The 22,484-nt window shown below is 43.0% G+C and overlaps 1 protein-coding gene across 1 annotated transcript in view; it reads left to right on the top strand.

Moving 5' to 3' along the window:
- TSPAN6 (tetraspanin 6) overlaps positions 1-22,484 on the top strand; it is a 165,712-nt gene that overhangs the window by 88,282 nt on the left and 54,946 nt on the right. Inside the window, exon 4 of the mRNA XM_085607789.1 lies at positions 4,051-4,152. Within this exon, the coding sequence (XP_085463915.1) occupies positions 4,051-4,152 (102 nt within the window). The remainder of the gene's footprint in view (positions 1-4,050; positions 4,153-22,484) is intronic.

Below are 22,484 nucleotides of genomic sequence, written 5' to 3'. Positions count from 1 at the left end.
CAGCCTGGTGGTGGGCCATCAGGATGCACATTTGTGCCCATTGTGGCCCATCAGCCTGGTGGTGGGCGTTCAGGATGCTCCATTTGTGTGACTGTCTAGAGGGAATGCACAAAGCCCAACTTTCACCCTAACCCAGGCGTTATTTTTGAGATGGGCAGATGCACAGAATGATTAAAGTAAGAAAATACCAACTTTATAAAAGTGGCATTTTGAGACCTGCAATCTAAAAAATAACTTTACTAAAAGATGGGTTTTAAATTGTGAGTCCAGAAACGCCAAATGACAATTTTCTATTTGCTGTAAATGGGAAATTACACTTAAAAGATGTTTAAGGCAATCCCCATGACAACCTATGGGAGGGATAGACCTTGCAGTAGTGAAAAACGAATTTAGCAGTTTTGCTCTACCAGAACATGTAAACTCAAAAGTACATGTCCTACCTTTTAAATACACTGCGCCCTACCTACCTTTGTGGCTATGCAGGGCCTACCTTACATGTGATGAAAAGGAAGGGTTGAGCCTGGCAAGTAGTTAAACTTGCCACGTCGAAATGGCAGTTTAAAACTGCACACCCAGGCTCTGCAATGGCAGGTGCTGAGCCATGTTTAAAGGGCTACTGAATGGGTGGCACAATCAGTGCTGCACAATCAGTGCTGCAGGCCCGCTAGTAGCATTTAATTTACAGGCCCTTCGCACATATAGTGCTCTTTACTAGTTATAAGTAAATTAAATGTGCTAATTATGGATGAGCCAATGTTACCATGTTTAGAGTATAGAGCATATGCGCTTTAGCACTACTTAACAGTGGTAAAGTGCCCAGAATCCTAAATCCAGCAAAATGAAGTCAGCAAAACTGGAGGGTCAGGAAGCAAAATGTCAGGGGATACCACGCCAAGGATTCCAAGTCTAACACGTCTTTCCTCCTCCCCCCTCACCACCTGCTGAAGGTGGGAGAGGTACCCAATCTCTTGGGGTGTTCTCTTCACTAAGGTGGAAGAACCTGGAGAGATCAACAGCATTGATGCGGTCTGTTCCAGGACAGTGTTCCACCATAAATTACATTCCTTCTAGGGAGATGGACCACCTCAACAGTTTGGTATTCTCACCCCTCAACCACATTAACCAGAAATCTTAGGGGCCTGTGGTCTGTTTGAACTTGGAAGTGAGTGCCAAACAGGTATGGCCGTAGCTTCTTCCACAGACCACAGCAAATGCTTTGCTTTCAATCACGCTCCACCTCTGTTCCTTGGAAGTAGCCTCCTACTGATGGAGGCTACAGATTGATCTAGGCCCTCTTCATTTAGCTGCGAGAGCATGACCCCTGTGCCATGTTATGAGGCATCAGTCTGCACAATAAATTCTTGGGAGAAATTGGGGGCCTTGAGCACGGTTGCCGTGCACATGCCTTCTTTTAGGGTGTCAAAAGCTTTCTGGCATGCCTCTGTCCAGATCACCTGACAGCTCTGCTTCTTGGAAGTCAGCTCTGTCATGGGGGCAACAATGGTGCCATATCCCTTGATGAATCTCCTGTAACATGCAGTGAAACCCAGACGGACAGTTTGACTGGTCGGTCCTGCAGGTTTTCGTAGTTTAATACGCGTTGCAGCCCCTCTCTGGGGAACTATTGCTTGGGTATATATTCTAAGGTAAGGAATCTGTGGATAAAAGTCTCTGTCAGATGAACAAGTTACTTATCTTAGATAATTCCTTACGGCCGATTCCTTACCGGCCAACCCATTCTCCTCACTCTGCAAACGGATTCAGAGTAAAGTGTCTGTTTCCTTCTTAAGGGCCCTAGATTTGCTCACCAGTGGTCAGTGTCTTCATGACTCCCCGCTTCTGACATGGAAAGTCACACAAAAAAAAAACTGACATCAGAAGGTTGGGGTGGCGCCTATATAGGCACTGTGCACGTCACTTCCGGACTGGACGAAAGTACCTGGAGCCAAACATCACCACCTACCAACGTGTAGGGGTACTGCTCACAAACAATTTCTGGATCCAGTCTGGCGCCTGGGGATTATTCTATGGTAGGGAATCTGCAGCTCGATAGTCTCTACCAGAAAATGCATTACTGAAAATAATTAACTTCTCCCCACTCACTGTTGAAGATCGCTACATGCTGGTAGATAATACCAAGTACTCTCTTCAGAATTCTGCTTCATAAGAACCTTTTGGGCACTGTATAAAAGATGGCTTGGTATTGGCATTATATAAATGCATTCAAGCCCTCATTTATACTTGGTCTGCTGACCTACTTGTTCTTCACACTTTAACCTCTCATGCAGTCTGAAATTGTTACAACCATTCTTTACTGAATCAGTACATTTTGCATACTGTAGTGAAATGAATACAGGGAAAATTGCTCTTGTAAAAGATAATTAAACTGCAAATATTAATTAAATAACATTTTATGTGCGCATCCATGGCATAAATCATGGGTACTCACGAACATTTGCTCATGGGCCCAAAAAAGTACAGTCTGGTGTATGACAAGGGCTGTATTTATGGTCAGGTGGGAGAGGGAGGGAGGGAGGGTGGGGGGCGTAGGGGGAGTGGTGTCATTGGCCAAAAGAGAGGAATTCAATAAACACACAAAGTTTGCAAGGTAGGAGTTGGGTGCTTACCTCTTTCAAGAACCTTTTTTAAAAGGAACTATCAAATGCAGTATTTTCAAAAACGAAATATGGCAATACGCCTTAAATACAGCTACTTGTGAGAGGCTGTTTGTGGTGTCTCCAATAAAATGTCCAAAGTAATTCATTGAAAATACTGCACATTGAATCACCCATTACATTGATGGTGTGTCTGTGACCCTAGGTGGCTAGGCTTTGCTAATGGTTAAAATGTGTTAAGTGCTGTTGCAGTTTAAAAACAAAATTTTTGCATTGGTGTCAGATGAATGCCATTTGACAGGTGTGTAATTGCAGGATCTCTATACAGAACTAATGTTTGGGGAATGACTCCTCTCAATTTCATCCATGGTGTGGTAGTTATTTCTCGGGGCCCGAGTCTGGTATGCTATGTTTGTGTCTCATGTCACTAAGAAGTTTATCTTGTTAATTTTTTAGATCAGATCTTAATATAAAGTGACCAGTTTACTAAAATGTAGTAAATCTGCACCCATAGAAGTACTCCATGACTGAGTGCAAATTTACTACCATTTGGAATTCACAAACCCTGGCAGTAGTGTGCTTGGAAGCTGTGCCACTCAAGTTTCTAGGCCTACTGCTGGCAGTCAGACACCCAAAACGTGATGGAATGAATGCTTGTACATAGTGTAACCAGTGCCAATCACACGGGTAGCATTCTAACCAATGGTTCTTTAGACAGTGGCCCACCTAATGCTAATCTGTACTGACCCTTCTCCTCATGGAAACAGTCCATCCCGAACCTTGGTCATCTCACACCTCCCCATTGCAGCCCACTGCTTTTTCTTTAGTTGAGAAAATTGAGATTCACACCCCTTGAATTTTACTGACTAAGCTACTTCCCTAAGGGTATCACCAAAGGTATTCCATCTACCTGATGTACATATTTTGTAGTTAAATGCATAGTATTTAGTAGTATTCACGTAGTAAAAATTCTTTTCATAATTAAAAGAAAAAGCACTGACTGGACAATCATTTATTGAGTGTTGTTATTGCATACCAGTGAATTGGTATTGCAAGCCCACAAAAGCTTGCCTGAGTAGGCCTTAATTGCTCTGCTTCGCTACCCTGAGAGAGGTAAGTGCTACAATTTGGTACTTGGTTCCCAGTAAAAAGACAATTGCAAGTTTATTACTTGTGAAGGAAACGCATCCTTTGCAACTAATCACCCATTTTCGTACAGAAAAAGCATGCAAATAATTTAAATATTAATTGAAAGAGCAGGAATGTTCTATATCTGAGAGTTAGACTTTTCACTCTGTATATTAACATATGGACTAAACATAGTAGACCATTAAAGATAAAGTCCTTGTGCTAGAACGGTAACATGAAATCAGTAGTACATAAATTTGTACTAATCTAAGTTATGTTTCGTGTCTTCCCAATATTTTTCCTACAGATAAAAAATAGCTTTCAGAGCAGCTTTAAGCACGCCATTGACGGCTACAATTCTACCTTCCCAGATCCGACAAGTGACGCGGTGGACAGGATCCAAAGAAGTGTAAGAAGGCATAGCTTGTGATCTCAAAACATGTCACACTGTTTGTTGACTAACAAACAGTTATTGCTCCCAGACACTTGCTTTAACTACCAGCGCCTGAATTTCAGAAGAAAGTGGATTAATGTAAGCCTGATTACTGATTTGCAAAGTGCTACCTCTATTAAGGACCTTACACTTTGTAAAATGAAGATTTAGCAGAGGATTAATGGAGATGGAGGGCTAGCAGTTGTCTTCAAATCTTCTTACCTGAATTGCAGCTGTATGCAGTATGAATGTTTGTCTGTTGCACTTGATACAACTTACCTATACAAGTGGTTCTTAACCTTTTGACTTCTGTGAACACCCACCTAAGCATTTCTGGAAGCAGAGGACCATGGCCTAAGCATTTTCGATGATTTGAACCGCAGAACAATACAGAGGGACTACTCATCCATACTATATTCTGTTTGATACACTTGCACTGCTCTCACAAATCAATCTGAGGATACTAACTTCATTTTTAGCCTCCAATTTCAAATTCCTTCATATTTACTGAACATTTTTAACATTTTAAATTGAAAATTTCTTCATTATTTATGTCCACTTTATTAATTTGTTAATATTATTAAATATTTCAAGCAGTCACAGACCCCCTGAGTAGGCATAGCAGACTCCCAGGGGTCCCCGAGCCACAGGTTAAGAACCACTACCCGATACTTTGCCAGTTAGCAACTACTTGCAAGAATTGGGTGAATCTTAATGTTAATCTCTATCTATATAGGTATGGTGTTGCTCTGATCATATTGGGAGGCAGAGACGTGAAGGCTTTCTGTCAACCTGTCTTTCTGTTGAATTGAATTTATTTAATGTTGCTTCCACATCGCTCTCTAAACATTCACTTGGTGATATTACTTTGTCTGGCTATAGTTGCTGTGATGTAGAATTGCTGCTTGCAGTTTGACATGTTGGCAAAGACCTGTGCTTTACTGATGGCATGTAGTTGAGCCATTTGTAAAAGTATATGTGCTTTTCTTTTCTTACACAAATGCCTTTGTTCCACAGCTATAAGGCATTTTCTTTTGCCTTTAAACCTAGTATATGAAAAGTTCAAGATTCGGTTTGCCCATCACACTAATTTGTTTAACCTAAATCTGTCGCAAACTGCATGTAATGCTCTCTCGTGGTTGTACCTGGAATTTTCCCTTTTTTTGTAAAATGTACATTTTATGGAGTTCCCTATGATCTATAACTAAGGACCTTCCTTCATGTTATTTATATCCACTCTTGGGCATGGACTGAGCTTGTATGTTATCAATAATACCTTGTGAGTTAAAGATGAGTCTGCTGGGATTTGGAACCACGGTTGAACAAAGAATGTAGGTAGTGTGAGGATTGGTCAGTTTATTCATGAAAATTGCTGTAAGCTTTTCCGATTGTGGCTTGGATCAGGGATTCAAAACTATAAACTGGGTTGAGAGTGCATTAAATAAGCTGTACTTGAAGAGGACCTTGCACCTGGATAACATGGCACTGGAAGATATAAACACTAACTGAATAGCTTTTCTTATGAAAGGTATGCAAAACCATGCTTTACAGCACATTCTTTAATAAGACTTTTATTTTGGCCAAAGTAATCTCCTCCTGGTATTTATGAACTCTGTCACAGCATTAAAAACTGTACGTTTCGCAAGACTTGCCAAACTGAGTCGAGGCATATTGAGAGATTAAAAGAAAAAGATTTTGAAAAAGTTTTCTCAGGAAAGAGTGGAATGGTGTTTCTAACTCCCTACCTTTCATTCCTTGCCAAGCGCTGGGGCACAAATTCAGTGGCCTTAGTTTCTCTTCCATGCCCATTGTCGCTTGCTTCCTTCCTTTCTTACCAAAGAGTGTTGGTGGAATCTTTTTGGCCAGAAAGATCACACATTGGTAGAGCCACTAGGTCTCACCTTTAAGATTTGCCAGTACGTTTGGCAGATGTTGGTCAGCATCGGGACTAAGAAAAATGGTTATAGCCAATGCTGAACAGCATCTTCAAAAAACAGAAAGCCCCAGCTCGATGATTTATGTACACTCAAGTATTGCACGTACAGCTCCTAATTTAGAAAGGAGCAACCCTCCAGACGAACAAAAAAAGTAACGTTTTTTCCATTTAAAATGAATGCTATAAGTTAGATAGGGCAGAGACAGTGGTGTGAGCAGGACATAAGATGCAACAAATGAACACCACATAGCAACTTGGGGCAATGAGGGGGAGACAGGCCAATGGAGGAGCTGGATGGAGTGGAGGAGTTTTAAAGTTAAGAAAAAGGAGCGAAATACAGGGAGGCACGGGGGAAGCAACATACAAACTTAGAGAGGATGGGAAGCTATACAGAGTGGGGGGGCGAGGATGTGAGCGTGAAGCATCAGAGAGAGAAGAGACCAAAAACACATTTACTCCCATGGAATGCAGAACAAAAAAATGCTTCCTTGATGTGGAGCTGTGGAAGGATACAACTCATCCCATCACAAGGATGTCAAAGAAGCTATGCTCCACGGGAGCGACAAGAAGAGGAAGTAAAGCCATTGAATAAGAAGCAAGCAAATAACAAAACCAACCATATGAAGACGGGAATCAGTGGGCTGACTCAATCACCTCTCTAAATACTGGCATAGAACACAATAGGTCTTTGACAGCAGATGGCTAAAAGCTGTGAGTAGGTGAGACCTAAAAAGGTGCCCGGGCAGATGTTGGTATCCATAGTTCCTCCTTGGCCCACAAAATTGTACAGGCAATAGAGGATCAGGGGAACAAACAGATACTCTGACGATCAATAAGCATTTGTGAACAGGGCTTTGGACACCTCAAATACCTTTGGCCACATAGAGGCAAGAACAAATATCCTACACCCCTTGGGAAGGTGGGAATATATAAAATAACCCAGATACTGGGTATGTTTCCTAGGAGGAATAATCATAAAGTGCGGGTGCGCTTTGTTAGTCTCACTCTCCTTCTGGTTAAGCATGTCCTCGCCATACATTGGAGAGCCCAGCGGTGCAACACTCCCCGTTGGGGAGAGGTGAAGAGCACCGCACTGTATTGGGAGGATGCTCAACAACTTCGCAGGTGCCCCATGGCAGCAGCCTAGGAATCCATGCTTACCCAATTCAAAGAACATGTAGAAGGAGACCCCACCCCGCCTCCTTCCCCCTGGAACATCAGTGCCTTTCTATGGCTCTTGATCCCTATCATCCTTTACCATGAAAACCACATATTCCCCTGTCTCTCCCTGGGAAGCCGTGAGCAGGGGTTCGAAACACCTACATGGCCATCCCCTCATGCACCCCTGTCCCTTGTGATCTTCAGCCCGTGTCTGCCTCCACTCTCCTATATGTTAATTTATTGAACTCGCTTGTACACCCCATTGACTCACCTTGTATTTCTTTCTCTTCAGTCATATTCACTTATACAGAGCACCTGCGATGCCTTAATTTTGCTGCTCCTTTGACTTCATTTACACTGTTACGCATTTTAGCATTCATAGCTCGATCCAAGCTATTGTATCTTTTGCAAAAAATGTCTTACTGACAATGATTGGCGTAATTTGTTCCGCTTATCATCTCACTGTTTTTCATTTTATCTGAAAGAGACAATTAGTTATAGATTCCTTACCTTAGAAATACCCCCAGGCGTCAGACTGGATCCGGAGAGTTTTTCGTCAGTAGTACTCCTGCGCATCAAAAGTGGCGTCGGTCGGCTCCAGGTTCGTCGTTGGCATCGTGGTCGCCGGGATGACATCGCGGTAGCTACTTAGACACTGATGTCAGATCCAGAGAGAGCGGTACCTCCAGTCACTTTTTGACTAACTTTTTGCTGACACTGTTTTTGAGTCTTCGACTCCTGGTGCACGTCACGGATGCCCAGTTTCAAGGCTTGCGCTTCCTGCCGAAAACTGATGTTGGTGACAGATCCGCACCGTGTGTGCCTGTGGTGCCTGGAACGCGACCACGTTCCCAAGTCGTATTCTCACTGCCGGACTGTGAGAAGTTGGCCTGGCATATGCTGTCCACTAATTATAGGGGACACCTTGCACCAGTCCAATTCGACTCTTATGGTGATAGGTTAAAAGACAACCTTTAAAGAAAGCTATCCTAGTCGTAGCTGTGGAGAGCAGCCTTCAGGCTAAGTCTTGAAGGAGTGTTAAGCTTCTTGTTTTACCATAGATAACCTCTTGAATAACCAAATGAAAGAGTAGTCCACACAGGTATATATATATATAAAATATATGTATTTATTCTAAGAATAATCCCACTAGTCTCTTTATGAGACTGGAGGTAAAGATACAATTCAAACAAGCATTGATATTTACAATAAATAGCACTGGAATCATAGGGCCCCGGGGGGGACCAAACCATATATCAAAAAAGTGGTATAAGAACCACGACAATTCTACAGACAATGCCTAGGGCATTTAGGGTTGCTGGCCCCTTGTGAAACCACCCAAGGTAGTGAGGAAGGGGACCCACGGGAGACGCGTGCAGTGGCAGAAGCTACTGTCGGGATCTCTATTAAAGCCTATGGAGCATGTCGCAGTTTAATTTTACAAGATTAAAAACACTTCTAGCAGGAGTTCAAGTTCAAGACTTTAGAGTTAAGCTTTTGAAGGGCCCACACCCACGAGAGTACCGAGGTACCACTGTTACCTGCCCCAGGGAAGCCGGGTGCATAGGTCGTTTTCGATGTCGGGTCGCGGGCTGATTTTCAATGGCAAAACGTGAAGAACTGCTGCTAGCAAGAAGCGTCGTCAATGTCGTGAAGATTGAAGAAGTAGATCTTGAAGAGAAGGACCTGAAAGCAGAGGGGACAGAGTCTGGGTCACGGCACAGTGACCAGGGGGCTCAGGAGAAAGAGCCCTTCAATGTCGGGTGCTTCCAGGGGGAAGAGGTGTAGCTTGGATCGTCAGCCTCGGGGTCCAGGAGGTGTCAAGGAAGGCCAGCTTCTGGAGGGCGACTGTCCCACGAAGGATGAGGGCCGCTGCGGTGTTGGTGTCCGGATTGGATCCACTAAGACTTGGCAACCGCAACCCACGCAAGAATCACAAAACAGCTACTGGTGCAGACCCACAAGGTCTGAGCGAGGTCTCCAGCGAGGAGACTGAAGAGCAGGCCTGGAGCAACCAGGGGAACTCTTGGAAGTGAAGATTGACCTCCGCCAGGGCCCACCAGTCGAGAGACAAGGGACCGCGGGAGGCAGCAATTTGGCGTGCGTAAAGATGCGCCCACGGGTCGCCGGAGCAAGCTAGGGCGTCGATCTTTGGCACAGATGATGCTGAGAGGTTGGCTCAATAATGGGCCAAAGCACAACTTCCCCACTCGTGGGGGTCGGGTGCTGTGCAAGAGGTGGCCGGTGTCCTGGGGTATTGGGGATCTCGGCACCCACGGGGTCCACGGTGCTGAGCTTTGCTGTGCACACTCACTGGCCTCTGTGATGCTTGGAAACCCTCCTCAAGGTAGGAAAGAGTCGTCGATGTCCGTGGGAGCAGCGAAGTTCCAACCGGGTCACTTGCAGTGTTTCAGGTGCCTGCCAAGCAGGGGGGGGTAACTCCTTTACCCCAAGGGAGATTTCTTCATTCAGCTGTGCGGCAGCAAGTCGAAGTTCAAGTCTGTAAAGTCCAAGAATAATCTGAGGCTCTGGGGACCCTGTATTCACCTTTATCCAAAGATTAGTGGAGTGTCCAGATCAGAGCCCACCAATGAGAGTTCAGGCGGGAAAGGGTGGCTACACCCTCTCCCCTTTGTGTGTTTTCCCGCCTGGGCAGGGGACAGGATGCCCCTGAACCGGTCTGAGGCGGTGTATGCAGAAGTAGGCACTGGAGAAGCCTACGTGCAAGTCTGAAAGACATCCTATGGTGCACCCACCCAGTTCCAATCCACATAGTCTGTCTGGGGAGGTGGGAGCACCTCCCTGCAACAAGATCCCTATTGTCCAGCTGCCGTGCCTGGAGTTCTGCCCAGCAACAGGCAGCCAGAGTCGTGTGGGTGGCGGGTAGCATCCATTTTGTACTACGTGTGCACTTTTAAACTGGTGTCTAAAATCTGCTGCTTTTACCATATCGCCCCTCTAGCAGGGGGGAATCATGCCCTCACTCCCATGGTTGGATTGGGGGTATGATTCCTACATGTTTGACACCAAACACGACATGATTCTGTGCAGCCACTCTCAAGTTATCACGCTATCGCGATTACTTTTAATGCGGTTAAGAGTATATGGTATGGCTGCACTACAAACAACCCAGAAATAGTTTTACGAAGGTTGCAGACGGGCCCTACTCAGGTAGGGGTTCCCCCTCACACATATCTCAGCACCCTGCCTTGTAGGATTAGTAAGGCATGCCTTAGGGGTGACCTATGAGGATATATGTGTTGTATTAAGTGGGATACAGGATACCTATATCCCTGTAAGGGGTGCAAGCACCACCTTACCCAGACTACAGTAGTGGTCTGGTGGTGTCAGTTTGTATGGCTGTCCCAGGGGTGGCACAATAAGTGCTGCAGCCCCTGGTAGGCCTCTGAGGGACCCATCCCCTGGGTACCTAGGGTACCATCTACAAGGGGCTGACAGGGTGTCCTCAGTATCCAATTGGGATGTACCTAGGGTACTCACATCAGTTTAGAGAGGAAGCAGATAGGCTGGGGTCCTGGATAGCAGGAGACCAGCCAGACTAGTCAAAAACCATTCAAATACCAGGCAAAAAGTTGGGGTCAACCATATAGTCAGATTCCACCTTCCTACACGGACCATGAATCCGAAGTCTTTGTGGGAGCGGTCCCGAAAGCTTCTCGAAGCCTGGCATTCGCTTCCGCGCCATTCGAGGTCACGGAGCCACCACCACCACTCGTCTTTGCACTCCTCTGGTAAGTCGAAGCACAAGAAGAAGTCGAAGAAGCATTGTTGATCTTCGACTTCTCCCCATCCGTCGTCCGAGACGACGAGGGATGTGGGTGGTGCCCCTCCCGCGGCTATGCATATGGACCCCAAAGGGTCAGCTCTGAGTTTCACTCCCTTCCTGGGACCTGGAGCGACCCCTGCCCAGCTTCGTCAGTTTTACAAAGCAATGCATGCCATCTTTGGGCGGTCTGACTCCGCTGGGGCGGCTTTGGGCCCCTCGGACCCCGTGATGTCGTGAGTGATGTCACTGCCCATGTCATGAGTGATGTAATATGTGACGTCATCAGCAGTGCATTGCGGGCGCGCGAGTTATAATTAGCTGAACTAACTATAATGGGGGAATTTCTAGGGTTTTGTACGAGTGAAATGTCGAGCTAACTATAGCGCCCCTGAAACCTATGTTTTTTTCTGTGTGTGTGTGTGTGTGTGTGTATATCTATCTATCTATCTATCTCCAGAGAAAAAGAGCTCCTTCCGGAGATTCCTCGTCTTTGTAGGGGTGGCTCGGTGCCGGCGGAGCAGCCGGTAAAATCAATATACACATGAACGGAGTTCCAACGAGCACTCTGGTCCGTAAACAAACCGGGTCCGTTTCTTATGCCAAGATAAAGAGGTTTATTAACATCATACACCAGTCGTGGCGCGTTTCGCGCCCCTTAGAGCGCTTGTTCACACAACACAGTCAATAAAGTTTGTCTCTTAAAAGAACTTTCCACTGCGAATAATCATTAACATGGAAAGTGGACTGTAACAACTATGATACATCAGCGCCATCTTGGCATCAACAGTTGTTTACATGTGTAAAAATGTTTGTTTCAACCCTCTTTGGACTAACAATGTGAAAGATAACTAACATTGCTGACTGGGTAAATTAGGAAGCCAACCTCATAAATGCAGATAGACAAAAGGCCTAATTTATCTGTGCCCCATTGTCTAGTATACCTCCCCGAAAGGAAATAGCCGCCCCAATGTATTATCGGAGTCATAGTTTCTATTCGCTCGTGCTGAAGCAACTCCTGTATAAATAATGAAATTTACTAGACTATATGAGTATGCACTAATGTGTTACGAATGCCCATGCTTAAAAGTATTTCACAAGAGAGCATTAGCAACGTATGTAACGTAATATCAAAATTGTGACATGTATTAGCGAAATGCTTCTATGGACAAAGGGAGCAAACCATCATCAAAAGATAGGCCTTTAAGAGCATATGTGACCACTGCATAATCCCCTTTGTGGAGAATGGTGACTTCCATGTAACATTCCCTATTTAGTGGGAAACTGTCCAAATGAATTCTTCAAGTGACAAACCAAACTAATTGAACCTTAATGTTGTAAACCTAGTGAATCCAAGACATGATCTGTGAAAAGTGCACATATCAATCAGTTTACAATCATCTATAATATATAATAAAAAGTGTAAAGTGATTCACGGAGAAAGGTTGAGGGTACAGGTGCCGCAAGCCTGAGACAGAGATATATATATATATATATATATATATATATATATATATATTCAGTGAAAAAACCATAGGTTTCACACATGTTATAGTTAGCTGGACATTTTACTCGTAAAAAACCAATGAAATTCCCCCGTTATAGTTAGTTCAGCTAACTATAACTCGCGCGCCCGCAATGCACTGCTGATGACGTCACATATTACATCACTCATGACATGGTCAGTGACATCACTCATGACATCACTGATGACATCTCAAATGACATCACTGATGACATCATCCAGTGAATGTGTGTTTTTCTGAAAATTAAATATGTTTTATATATGTATATCTCAAGGTTGATGGAAGAATAAATGGGTATATTACTGTCTAAATGGATGATTTCTTTTTGAAAAATTGATTGTGTAACTGACTGATTAAGTGTATCATAGTGAATACATGGCTTAGTGAGTAATATTTAAATATGTAAATATCTGTATCATTTTTTCACTTTGTGTAGAAGTGGCTGCATGGGTTGGTGAGTAGCTACATGGGTGTCTATATAGGTTATTAGTTGGTTTTTTGAGTATTAGTCTGAGTGTCTGCATGGTTCGGTGGGGGTATGACGTAGTGCATAGGTGCATGAATGAGTGACTCACTGTATGTGTTAAACTGAGCATGTGTGCAGGACTGCATGGGTGGATGAGTGTGTGTATGGGTGTGTTAGTGAGTGAATGACTGTCTCAATAGTGTCTTTATGAGTAACTACATATGTTTAAAACTAGTATATGTGACTATTGGTTTATATATGTGAGTATATGTGAGAGTGAGAGATTGAAAGAGTTCCTGTATGAATAAGTATGTATTTCTATAAGTGATTGTTTAAAAGACTAAGTATGTGTAAGTTTCCGTAGAAGTAAGTGTGGTGGTGTGTGTATAACTGTATATGCAAGTAAATGTATGTTTGATTCTTTATTAGCATGAGTGACTGTGTGTGAGTAGCTCTATGGATGAGTGGCATTGTGTAACAGGATGTATAGGTGTATGAGTACATATGATAAGTGAGTACATGTATGAGTGACTGTATAGGACTGTTGGTGAATGAGTGGATGTGTATGTGGATCTTAGAATTACTGAAGAGGTTGTTGTAACTGTTATTGGTATGTCCATTGTTTTGAAAATTTTAGTCTCTATTTTTGAATGCGTGTATCAAAGGTTATATTAGGGTGAGAGGAGGTCTGACACTCTATCACAAGGATGATGTCATCAGTGATGTCATCAGTGATGTCATTTGAGATGTCATCAGTGATGTCATGAGTGATGTCACTGACCATGTCATGAGTGATGTAATATGTGACGTCATCAGCAGTGCATTGCGGGCGCGCGAGTTATAGTTAGCTGAACTAACTATAACGGGGGAATTTCATTGGTTTTTTACGAGTAAAATGTCCAGCTAACTATAACATGTGTGAAACCTATGGTTTTTTCACTGAATTTCTAAGGTTTTTTAAATGCTAATTCCTAACTATAACGTGTGTGAAACCTATGGTTTTTTCACTGAATTTCTAAGGTTTTTTAAATGCTAATTCCTAACTATAACGTGTGTGAAACCCATGGTTTTTTCAGTGAATTTGCAAAGTTTTTTAAATGCTAATTGTTTTTTTTTTCTTCTATTTTTTTTAACATATTTTTATTTTATTTTTCTTACCTTTTATAAAGACTATGGTTAAATTTTTAAAATTCTTTAATATGTTTTTTTTTAAATATATTTTTTAAAATAAACATGTAAAATTTATTTGCAGTACTTTTTATATTTTTTTTTATTATTTTTTTAGTACGCGTACCATAAGCTTACGGTAAGCGTACGGTTTACGCAACGCCCGTAATTTTTCTACGCTGCTTGCGTATAGTTACGCAATTTGCGTAGCCGCGCGTACTCCGCGTGGGACGCGTGCGCGCGTACGCTACACGCGCACGTTACGCGGAAGTGTCGGGTAGTGTCTGTTATGCGCATGCGCGCAAGCGCGTGTCTTTTTTACGCGCATGCGCACTTTTGCCGTAAGCGTACCGTAAGCGCACCGTAAGCGTACGGTAGGTCATGTGATCATGAAACGCAACTTTTGATTGGTTGAAACTACTTTCAGTTCTAGAACTCTCCTACACCACACCCATTCCTCTCATTTCTGCTTGTGATCCCTTAGGAGAAGGAGCTGGGTTGTCTTTGTGATACGATGGCAGAACAGCAGAGCTCTTCTGAGAGTGAGGCTAGCACTAGCAGCACTGTTTTGTGGCAGAGAGCGAGGAAACAAAAGCCCTCTTATGTATGGGATTATTTTACTTTTCCTGAAGGCCAGCAAAAGGTGAATGCACCCTAAGTAACTTGCAAGCTGTGTCAGCGTGTACTTTCAAGAGGTAATCCTGACAGGAAGTATTCCTTTGGGAATCATACCATGAAGAGACACCTCAAGGATGTACACAGAAGGACACATGGTCATCTTTTTGGAGGTAACTCTTCAGAAAGACAAGCAAGTACATCCACAGCAGCTCAGCCTGGACCATCATCTGCAGAGCTGACTCCTTCTTCTGCAGGTCAGGTGAGCCCTTCATCTGTGGGGGGAGCATCTCCTTTTGCTGGCCCTCTGGAAATGAACCCTCGATTTCGGAGGGTTGATATTCGATGCGCCTTTTGTCAAGATCTAATTTGCCATAGGGAGACCAGTGTTTCCCTAGTGAACAACAAAATAGATCAGCACACTTGTCGCTTTGAATAATTTTCCCATTCTTTCTTTCCTCTGTCCCTGCATGAACACAACGGTTCTTTTAAGAGCCAACCTTATCTTTCATCTTTTTTTTACATATGTTTTTAAAAACTTTTTTTTTTTTTTTTACCGTGCGCGTATTTTTTTTTTTTTTTTTTTTTTTAAAAACACTAAAAATCAATATTCACATTACAAGGTCCTTGAGAGACTACAATTATTATTATTGACTTACCATACCCACTCCAAAAAATATTAGTGATGCTGAATGTCTTTGCATTACAGACTGAAACCTGAAAACCCCACTCGCTTGTAAATACTGTGCATGATTATACATGGCAAGCAGATGGGTGTGTGCTAAGAGTCTGCTTCTTCCCCCAAAAAATCGCTCCCCCTTTTTCCTACTAATGCAACTGTGAAATCACCAGAAAAAAACGCAATAAATCTCTGCCTGTAATTCCTATTTCCACACAGAGTCATGTTTTCACATTAGTCCCAAAACGAAATTTCTTTGCCAATTTGAAAGCACACTGACTGCTCTTTTTTTTGGCAAGTGAAAATCACTTTTACAGACTGACACATTATGAAATCACTTTTTTGATTTTTTTTAAATGCACATGTCCAAACTGCTTTTTCAGACCACCACCATGTGTAACCTGGGTGGCTGCCTACATTCCAGCAAGGGCAACCAGCCTTAGTGATGCTGAATGTATTTGCATTACTGAGTCCAACCTCAAACCCTTAAACTATTCTTTTTTTTTTTCCAGTACACCTTAATTTATCGTGAAAACATAGTCAATATTATTTTACATGTTCCTCACATTTAAATTTCTCCCAAAACAGAAAATGATAAACGCAACTTCAACAAAAAGAATTTCCATTTCTATTATTCATTTCTTAATTTACCATATACATCTCCTCTCAAACTCTAACCTCACCTTTAAAATTAGTTAGTTGTGAAAGAAATGTGGCACTCAAACAGCAGATTATCAGAGCCAGGATCTCTGTTCTGTTGACTCTCTCCTCTCAGCAGAACCAGATAATGGCAAACTTTCCCTCTCTTTTTCCACACATATACATGTAAGTTTCAAATCTCAGTGCTTCCCCCTTTTTTTCAAATGTAATCACACATTTCTATTGGTTGAAAACCAACCCTTTTCCAAAAGTACCCTGCCCCCAACTTGACTTCTGCCTAGTACCCTTCCCCCAACTTGACTTCTGCCTGCTACCATAGCAACAGCTCATGGAACACTGCTGTGTGGAGTTAGGTCAGAAGTTCGCCACACAATGTTTCAATTCCACAGAGCAAGAGTGCTTGACTTTTCAAACCTAACAGCAAATCCATAGTACTGTTCTTTGGTAACACATTTTTTTGTACCAATACAAAACATGCTTCTATTAGTTTACACATACAGCCTAGTTTTTATTCTAGAATGGTATGAAACAGCCAATCAGTTCTTTTTGTTTTGAAAAAAATATGTATGCCTCCATTTCCAAACTGTCTTTCTTTTCATATTGCCATTCTACTGAAAGACACCTCCTGAGTGCATCCAGTTCTCCTTTGAAGATGTTCACAGTGTGGATTGTAGGGCACAGCTATGTCTTCTGGAGTGAAAAGTTTGCAGAGAAAACAGATATGGTGAGAGACCTTGCTTTGCCAAATGTAGACATTAAATGGATTGGTCAGAGAGGGTTAAAGTGGCACCAATTGATGCCATTGGTGAAATCCTTCATGCAAATCCAACACCCTGACCTCATAATAGTGCACTGTGGTGGCAATGACCTAGGCACTTTGACTGGGGTAGGTCTGGAAATGCTTATGAAGGACACCTTTGCACAACTGTTTTCACTTTTCCCTAAAACTGCCTTTGTGTTTTCCAACATATGCCAAAGGCAAAAATGGAACTGGTCCAATCATTTCTGTCCGCAGATTGACAAAGCAAGAAAGCACGTCAACAAATCTGTTTCTGCTTTCCTCCGTGACTATGGTATGGGTGCCATTTACCACAACAACTTGCGTTATGACATGCAAGACATTTATAGAGGAGATGGTGTGCACTTCAATGATGAAGGGAACAGAGTCTTCCTCTTGAACCTTAGACTCTGCATCGGTACTTACTTGTAGGTACCACTAAAAAATCATTTCATAAACACAACGGCTCTTTTTAGAGCCCCCTAATATCTAAACACTTAAATCTGAATTTCATTTTTTTTTTAATTTTTTTTTTCTACCGTACGCTTACCGTACGCGTACCCCGTGATTTTTTTAAAAATCAATAAATGTTTTCTTTGTACTTTTCAGTCCTTCTTTGACCCCCTCACAAATGTAAGGGGGTCTGTAACTCTCCTCATTGCCCCCTTTTCTTGTTTTCACTCTTTTTTTTTCTGAGTGAAACACACAAAATGGCGGCCGCCGCTTCCTGGTTTCGGCCGATTCGAATGTTTACTAAGATCTAACAGCCAATCAGAATCGCGCTCGCGCACGCCACCGTACGCGTACCGTAAGCGTACGGTAAGCGTACCGTAAGCGGGCTCAGATATATATATTGATTTAAAGGCTATTTTCTCAGAATCTACTGAACAGATTTACACCAAACCTACAAAAGGCACTTCCTTGACATAGGGACTACCTCTCTGCCAAATTTCTAGTAATTCTGTTCAGCCGTTCGGGCTGTAGCTCGTTCTAAAGGTCCTATGGAAAAATGCATGGGAAAAACGCGTTTTGGGACCCCCCTTTTATCTCAGCCCCCGCTTGACGTATCCCCCCGAGACTTTCAGGGTAGGAGCGGAGCGCCCCGCCCCACCTATTTTGAGAAATTCGCGAGGATTCATCGACCGGCGCCAAAGTTATTCAAAATAGAATGTTGCGGATTTCCTATGGAAAAGGGGTCCTAACTATAACTACCTACTGGCGACCGCCAGTAGGTAATATATATATATATATTTTTCACCAAAGGCCCAAGCATTTGAGGACGCACTCGACAGGTAATGTAAAACCATCCGGTTTATGTAAAAGGAAAATCCAGCATCTTTATTCCAGTCTTTCAAATTCTTCGTGCCTGACGCGTTTCAAGGCTTTCAGCCTCTTATTCATAGGCGGCTTGTAACGTGAGTGTTGGCAGAAAGCTCTAATTAGCAAGCTAATTGGATGCACGCTGTTTTATACTGGCCCCCAGTGGGCCTGGCTGAGTGCATTTTTTTCACATTTTCTCTTCGTGCATGCTAGGATTTGTAGTCCATTTAGAGCATTCCTTATCTTTTGTAAGTTCTGTTAGCTAGAAGAGTGAATGTTAACAGAACTTACAAAAGATAACGAATGCTCTAAATGGACTACAAATCCTAGCATGCACGAAGAGAAAATGTGAAAAAAATGCACTCAGCCAGGCCCAATGGGGCCAGTATAAAACAGCGTGCATCCAATTAGCTTGCTAATTAGAGCTTTCTGCCAACACTCACGTTACAAGCCGCCTATGAATAAGAGGCTGAAAGCCTTGAAACGCGTCAGGCACGAAGAATTTGAAAGACTGGAATAAAGATGCTGGATTTTCCTTTTAAATAAACCGGATGGTTTTACATTGCCTGTCGAGTGCGTCCTCAAATGCTTGGGCCTTTGGTGAAAAAAAAAATATATATATATATATAAATATAGTTATAATTAGGACCTAGTTTCCATAGGAAAAGCATTGAGAAATTCCTGATAAATACAGTTTTGTGGTAGCAACTGGCCGTTTCAAACTTACATTTTATGCCGGTTTTGAATGGCACCAAGGGAAAAACAGAGTGTACCAAAGTATTTTCCCTTTGAACTTAACTAAACCGTTCCAACAAATGATTTACACATCTTTATCATTTGGGATAAGATTAACTTAGTGAAATGTAATCTGTTACCCCCTGTAGAATCCCTATGTGCAGCTGTAGAAATTAATTTTACAAAGCCTGAAAAGAATTCTACTTCAACTACTATTGAGTCCAGTGCATAAAGATTCATTTTACACAGGTTTCCTCTTGAAGGAGATGTGAATTTACAGATATCGGCAATTATCATCACTTCTTCATAAGTTCATGTTATTAGTTATCACCAGTAGATTTGGAAAACTCTCTCTGGATCAACATGTAATTAGCTTTTGAACAATGCTGCAAACATTAAATCTCGGACTCTGATACATTTAATTAAAACAACATGTCTGGTGATTTCCCAAGTCCGCCAAAAATTCAAGAAATAAGACCATACTTCTCAGCAATATCTCTTCATTGCAAAATTCAGAAATTAATATAAAATGTACCAGATCTTCTTGGTCTTTCTAGCTAACCTAACCATGGTTTAGATGATTTCAGATTTAACTGATTTGATTCTTTTCAATTAAATCTGCAGAATACATATTAACTACCATGGAGTATATTGTTGTTGTGCACATTGCTTTTTAGCCCCACCCTTCTTTACAACTGGCTTGATTCCATGTGTATCATTGCTTGCCTTACCTCCCTTGATTCAAACGCGGTCTTAATAGCAAAGATGTGTGAAACCATAATGGATCTATCTCAGTTATTTGGGGAAAAAGTGGAAAATGTCACTGAGTTGGGTACCTAGGAAACATATCAAGTACTTGCTACTCTTCGAATTTCTACAAAAACCTATGGTACACCTATAAAAAGTTTCTAAATTAAAGCTCATGTTTTTTAGAGCTGCTATAGGCACGATGGTAATTGTATACGTATGCTACGGTGTGCCCTAAAGTAAATATGGAATAGAATGAAGTACAACAGATAATGTCCTTATTTTTTTGAGTCAAGAAGTTATTTCAGAGCCATATATGATAAATTCCCATGTGTTTTCTTCTTAGTAACACACTAAAACTTTTATAAAGGTCATCATGATTACTAAGAAGCTCAAGTAGCATATTAACTTATCTGTAGATGTTGGGCCTGCCCCTTTTGCAGGGCTATCCCCACACATTTTGCCTTCCTCAGCTTATTTTTCTGGCCTTCTTTTTGTTGGCTTTAGGACCCTGGGTTCTTTACCACTGCTAAAAGTACATGTGCTCTCTCTTCAACAAGGTATGATTTGTTTACACCTGTTTGGCATATTTGATTTACGTATAAGTTCCTTGTAAAGTAGTATGCTATATACCAAGGGCCTGTAAATTAAATGCTACTAGTAGGCCTACCGCCTCAGGGCCTGGGTGCACAGTTTACTGCCACTTTAACTTGGCATTTTAAACTACTTGCCTAGCCTTAAACTCCCCTTTTATTACACATAGGTCACCCCTAAGGGAGGCCCTATGTAGCCCTATGTGCAGGTTGCTGTGTAAATAAAAGTTAGAACATATGCCTTTTGGTGTGGCATGTCCTGGTGTTTCCCACTGCTGTGAGGCCTACTCCTCTAATTGGCTAGCATTGGGAATTCCCTTAAATATACTTTAAAATGGTGAATCCTGATCAGAAAGGAGTGGCTTTGCCATGTTTGTTATGTTTAGAATGGTAGTGATAAATTCTGCTTACTAGTGTAGTTGAATTTTACTGAACTAATTTTAGAAATGCCACTTTTAGAAAGTGGGCGTTTCTCTGTGCTAATGACTCTATGTGCTTTGCAGCCTGACTCCAATCCACATCTAGGGCTGGTTGACAGCTACACTTGTTGAATACTTTCCAGACAGCCACAACCCCTGTAGAGCTGGGTGGGACAGGGGTTACATCTTCATTCATCTGCATACTGATGGTCTTCCTGGGCTGGGAAAGGGGGGAGGTCATTCACACTCTATATTTGTATAGGTCGTGTCCTGCCCTCACACAAAGGATGATTTACCCCCTGCTGACGTCTCGAGCCAGGGCTGGGTTGAAGGGGATTGTTGCGCACTTGTAAAGGTTGCTTTGAAATTTCATCTGGATCAAAGACCTTATTGAGTATAAGTACAGGGGCTCTGACCCCATGATTTTAGACACTGCGTGTGACTTGTAACCAGACGCTGCTGGCTCTATTATTCACATTGCCAGACGACAGCTGTTCTGTCAGGAGGAACCTCCCTAGGACTAACTGCTTTGTTGTGCTGGCCTGCTGCCTGTGGGGCTGCTGGAGGGACTGCCCCTTTGCCAAGTACCTTTATGTGCTGGCCTGACTGCCGCTCCCTGTGTGCCCCCCCCCCCCCCCCAGTGTTCTCCAAGGATCCCAGCGCATGGTGAGCACTGATTATTGCTCCTTGCCTTACCTACAGAGCAGAGTTGGAGCGCTTCATTTTTGCCCCAAACCTGAAGTCAAGAAGAAGTGCTCACATCAACATGTGGTGAAGCACTGTTTATCCGCTTCTGGTGGTCTTAAATCAGCACATGGTGAAGCGCTGCTACATGTTCTTGACTCTGGTGAACAGCGCATTTGGAGCTCCTTTGAAATCCCCTTAACAGCACGTGTTGTAGAGGCATGCATGTGGAGCGCTTTCCCCCCAGATAAATGTAGCTCGTGCTGAGCGTTCTTAATTTGCTCGAGGTTGAGCCATCCGTGAGCGCTGACCCGTGCATTGGCAAAACAAAAAGGAGACTCCTCATGATGCCCGGGCCACTACGACCGGCTCGAGTGAAAGCCTGATCTTTGGACACTGGGCCCCGCCTAACCCGTGGAAGGGGTAGGCTGCCGCCACCTATGACAAGGATTGTGCCTGCATCCAGGATTCCCCGCTTTTGTGCCTGAGGGGCCTGGTGTTTACCCCGGACCTCCCAGCCACCGCAACCCCAAGTGAGGAGCAGAGCGCAGAAAGCAAAGGTACAGAGTGACTACAACTGTGCCGAGCGCAGCTGCAATTTGAATACTCCACATGCTGGGGGCCTAGTGAGGTCTTCCGCTGAACCCTGCAGTGTATGGGTGCCCGCCTCCCATTGGGCCATACCTAGGTGCACTTGTACCTGCTGGCTGGTGGCATTACAAGTTGAGTCCTCGACAGAGGCCCCACAATGAGAATCTTGCCACAGTTACAAAAAGTATCGTAAAACTCCTAAAAGGAGCGCAGGCCCGCTTGTGTCCTACAGCTTGAGTTCTAAATCTCACCTTTTCAAACAGGCTGGCAAAAATTACCGCAACCCTGCTAATAGGAGTGCAGAGGTTCCTGTACCTATGTGGGCTTATTGTTACTGGTGTGCTTATGGTGATATTTGGTTATTAATGTACTACTGGTAATATTTGATGATTTACGTGTTTTGCCTCTAACCTAACTGCTTCATTTCATGCACTGATGTTATAATGT

The sequence above is a fragment of the Triturus cristatus genome, chromosome 5_2, assembly GCF_964204655.1.
Source record: "Triturus cristatus chromosome 5_2, aTriCri1.1, whole genome shotgun sequence".
Taxonomy (NCBI): Eukaryota; Metazoa; Chordata; class Amphibia; order Caudata; family Salamandridae; genus Triturus; species Triturus cristatus.
This window is presented reverse-complemented; position numbering and strand designations above follow the sequence as displayed.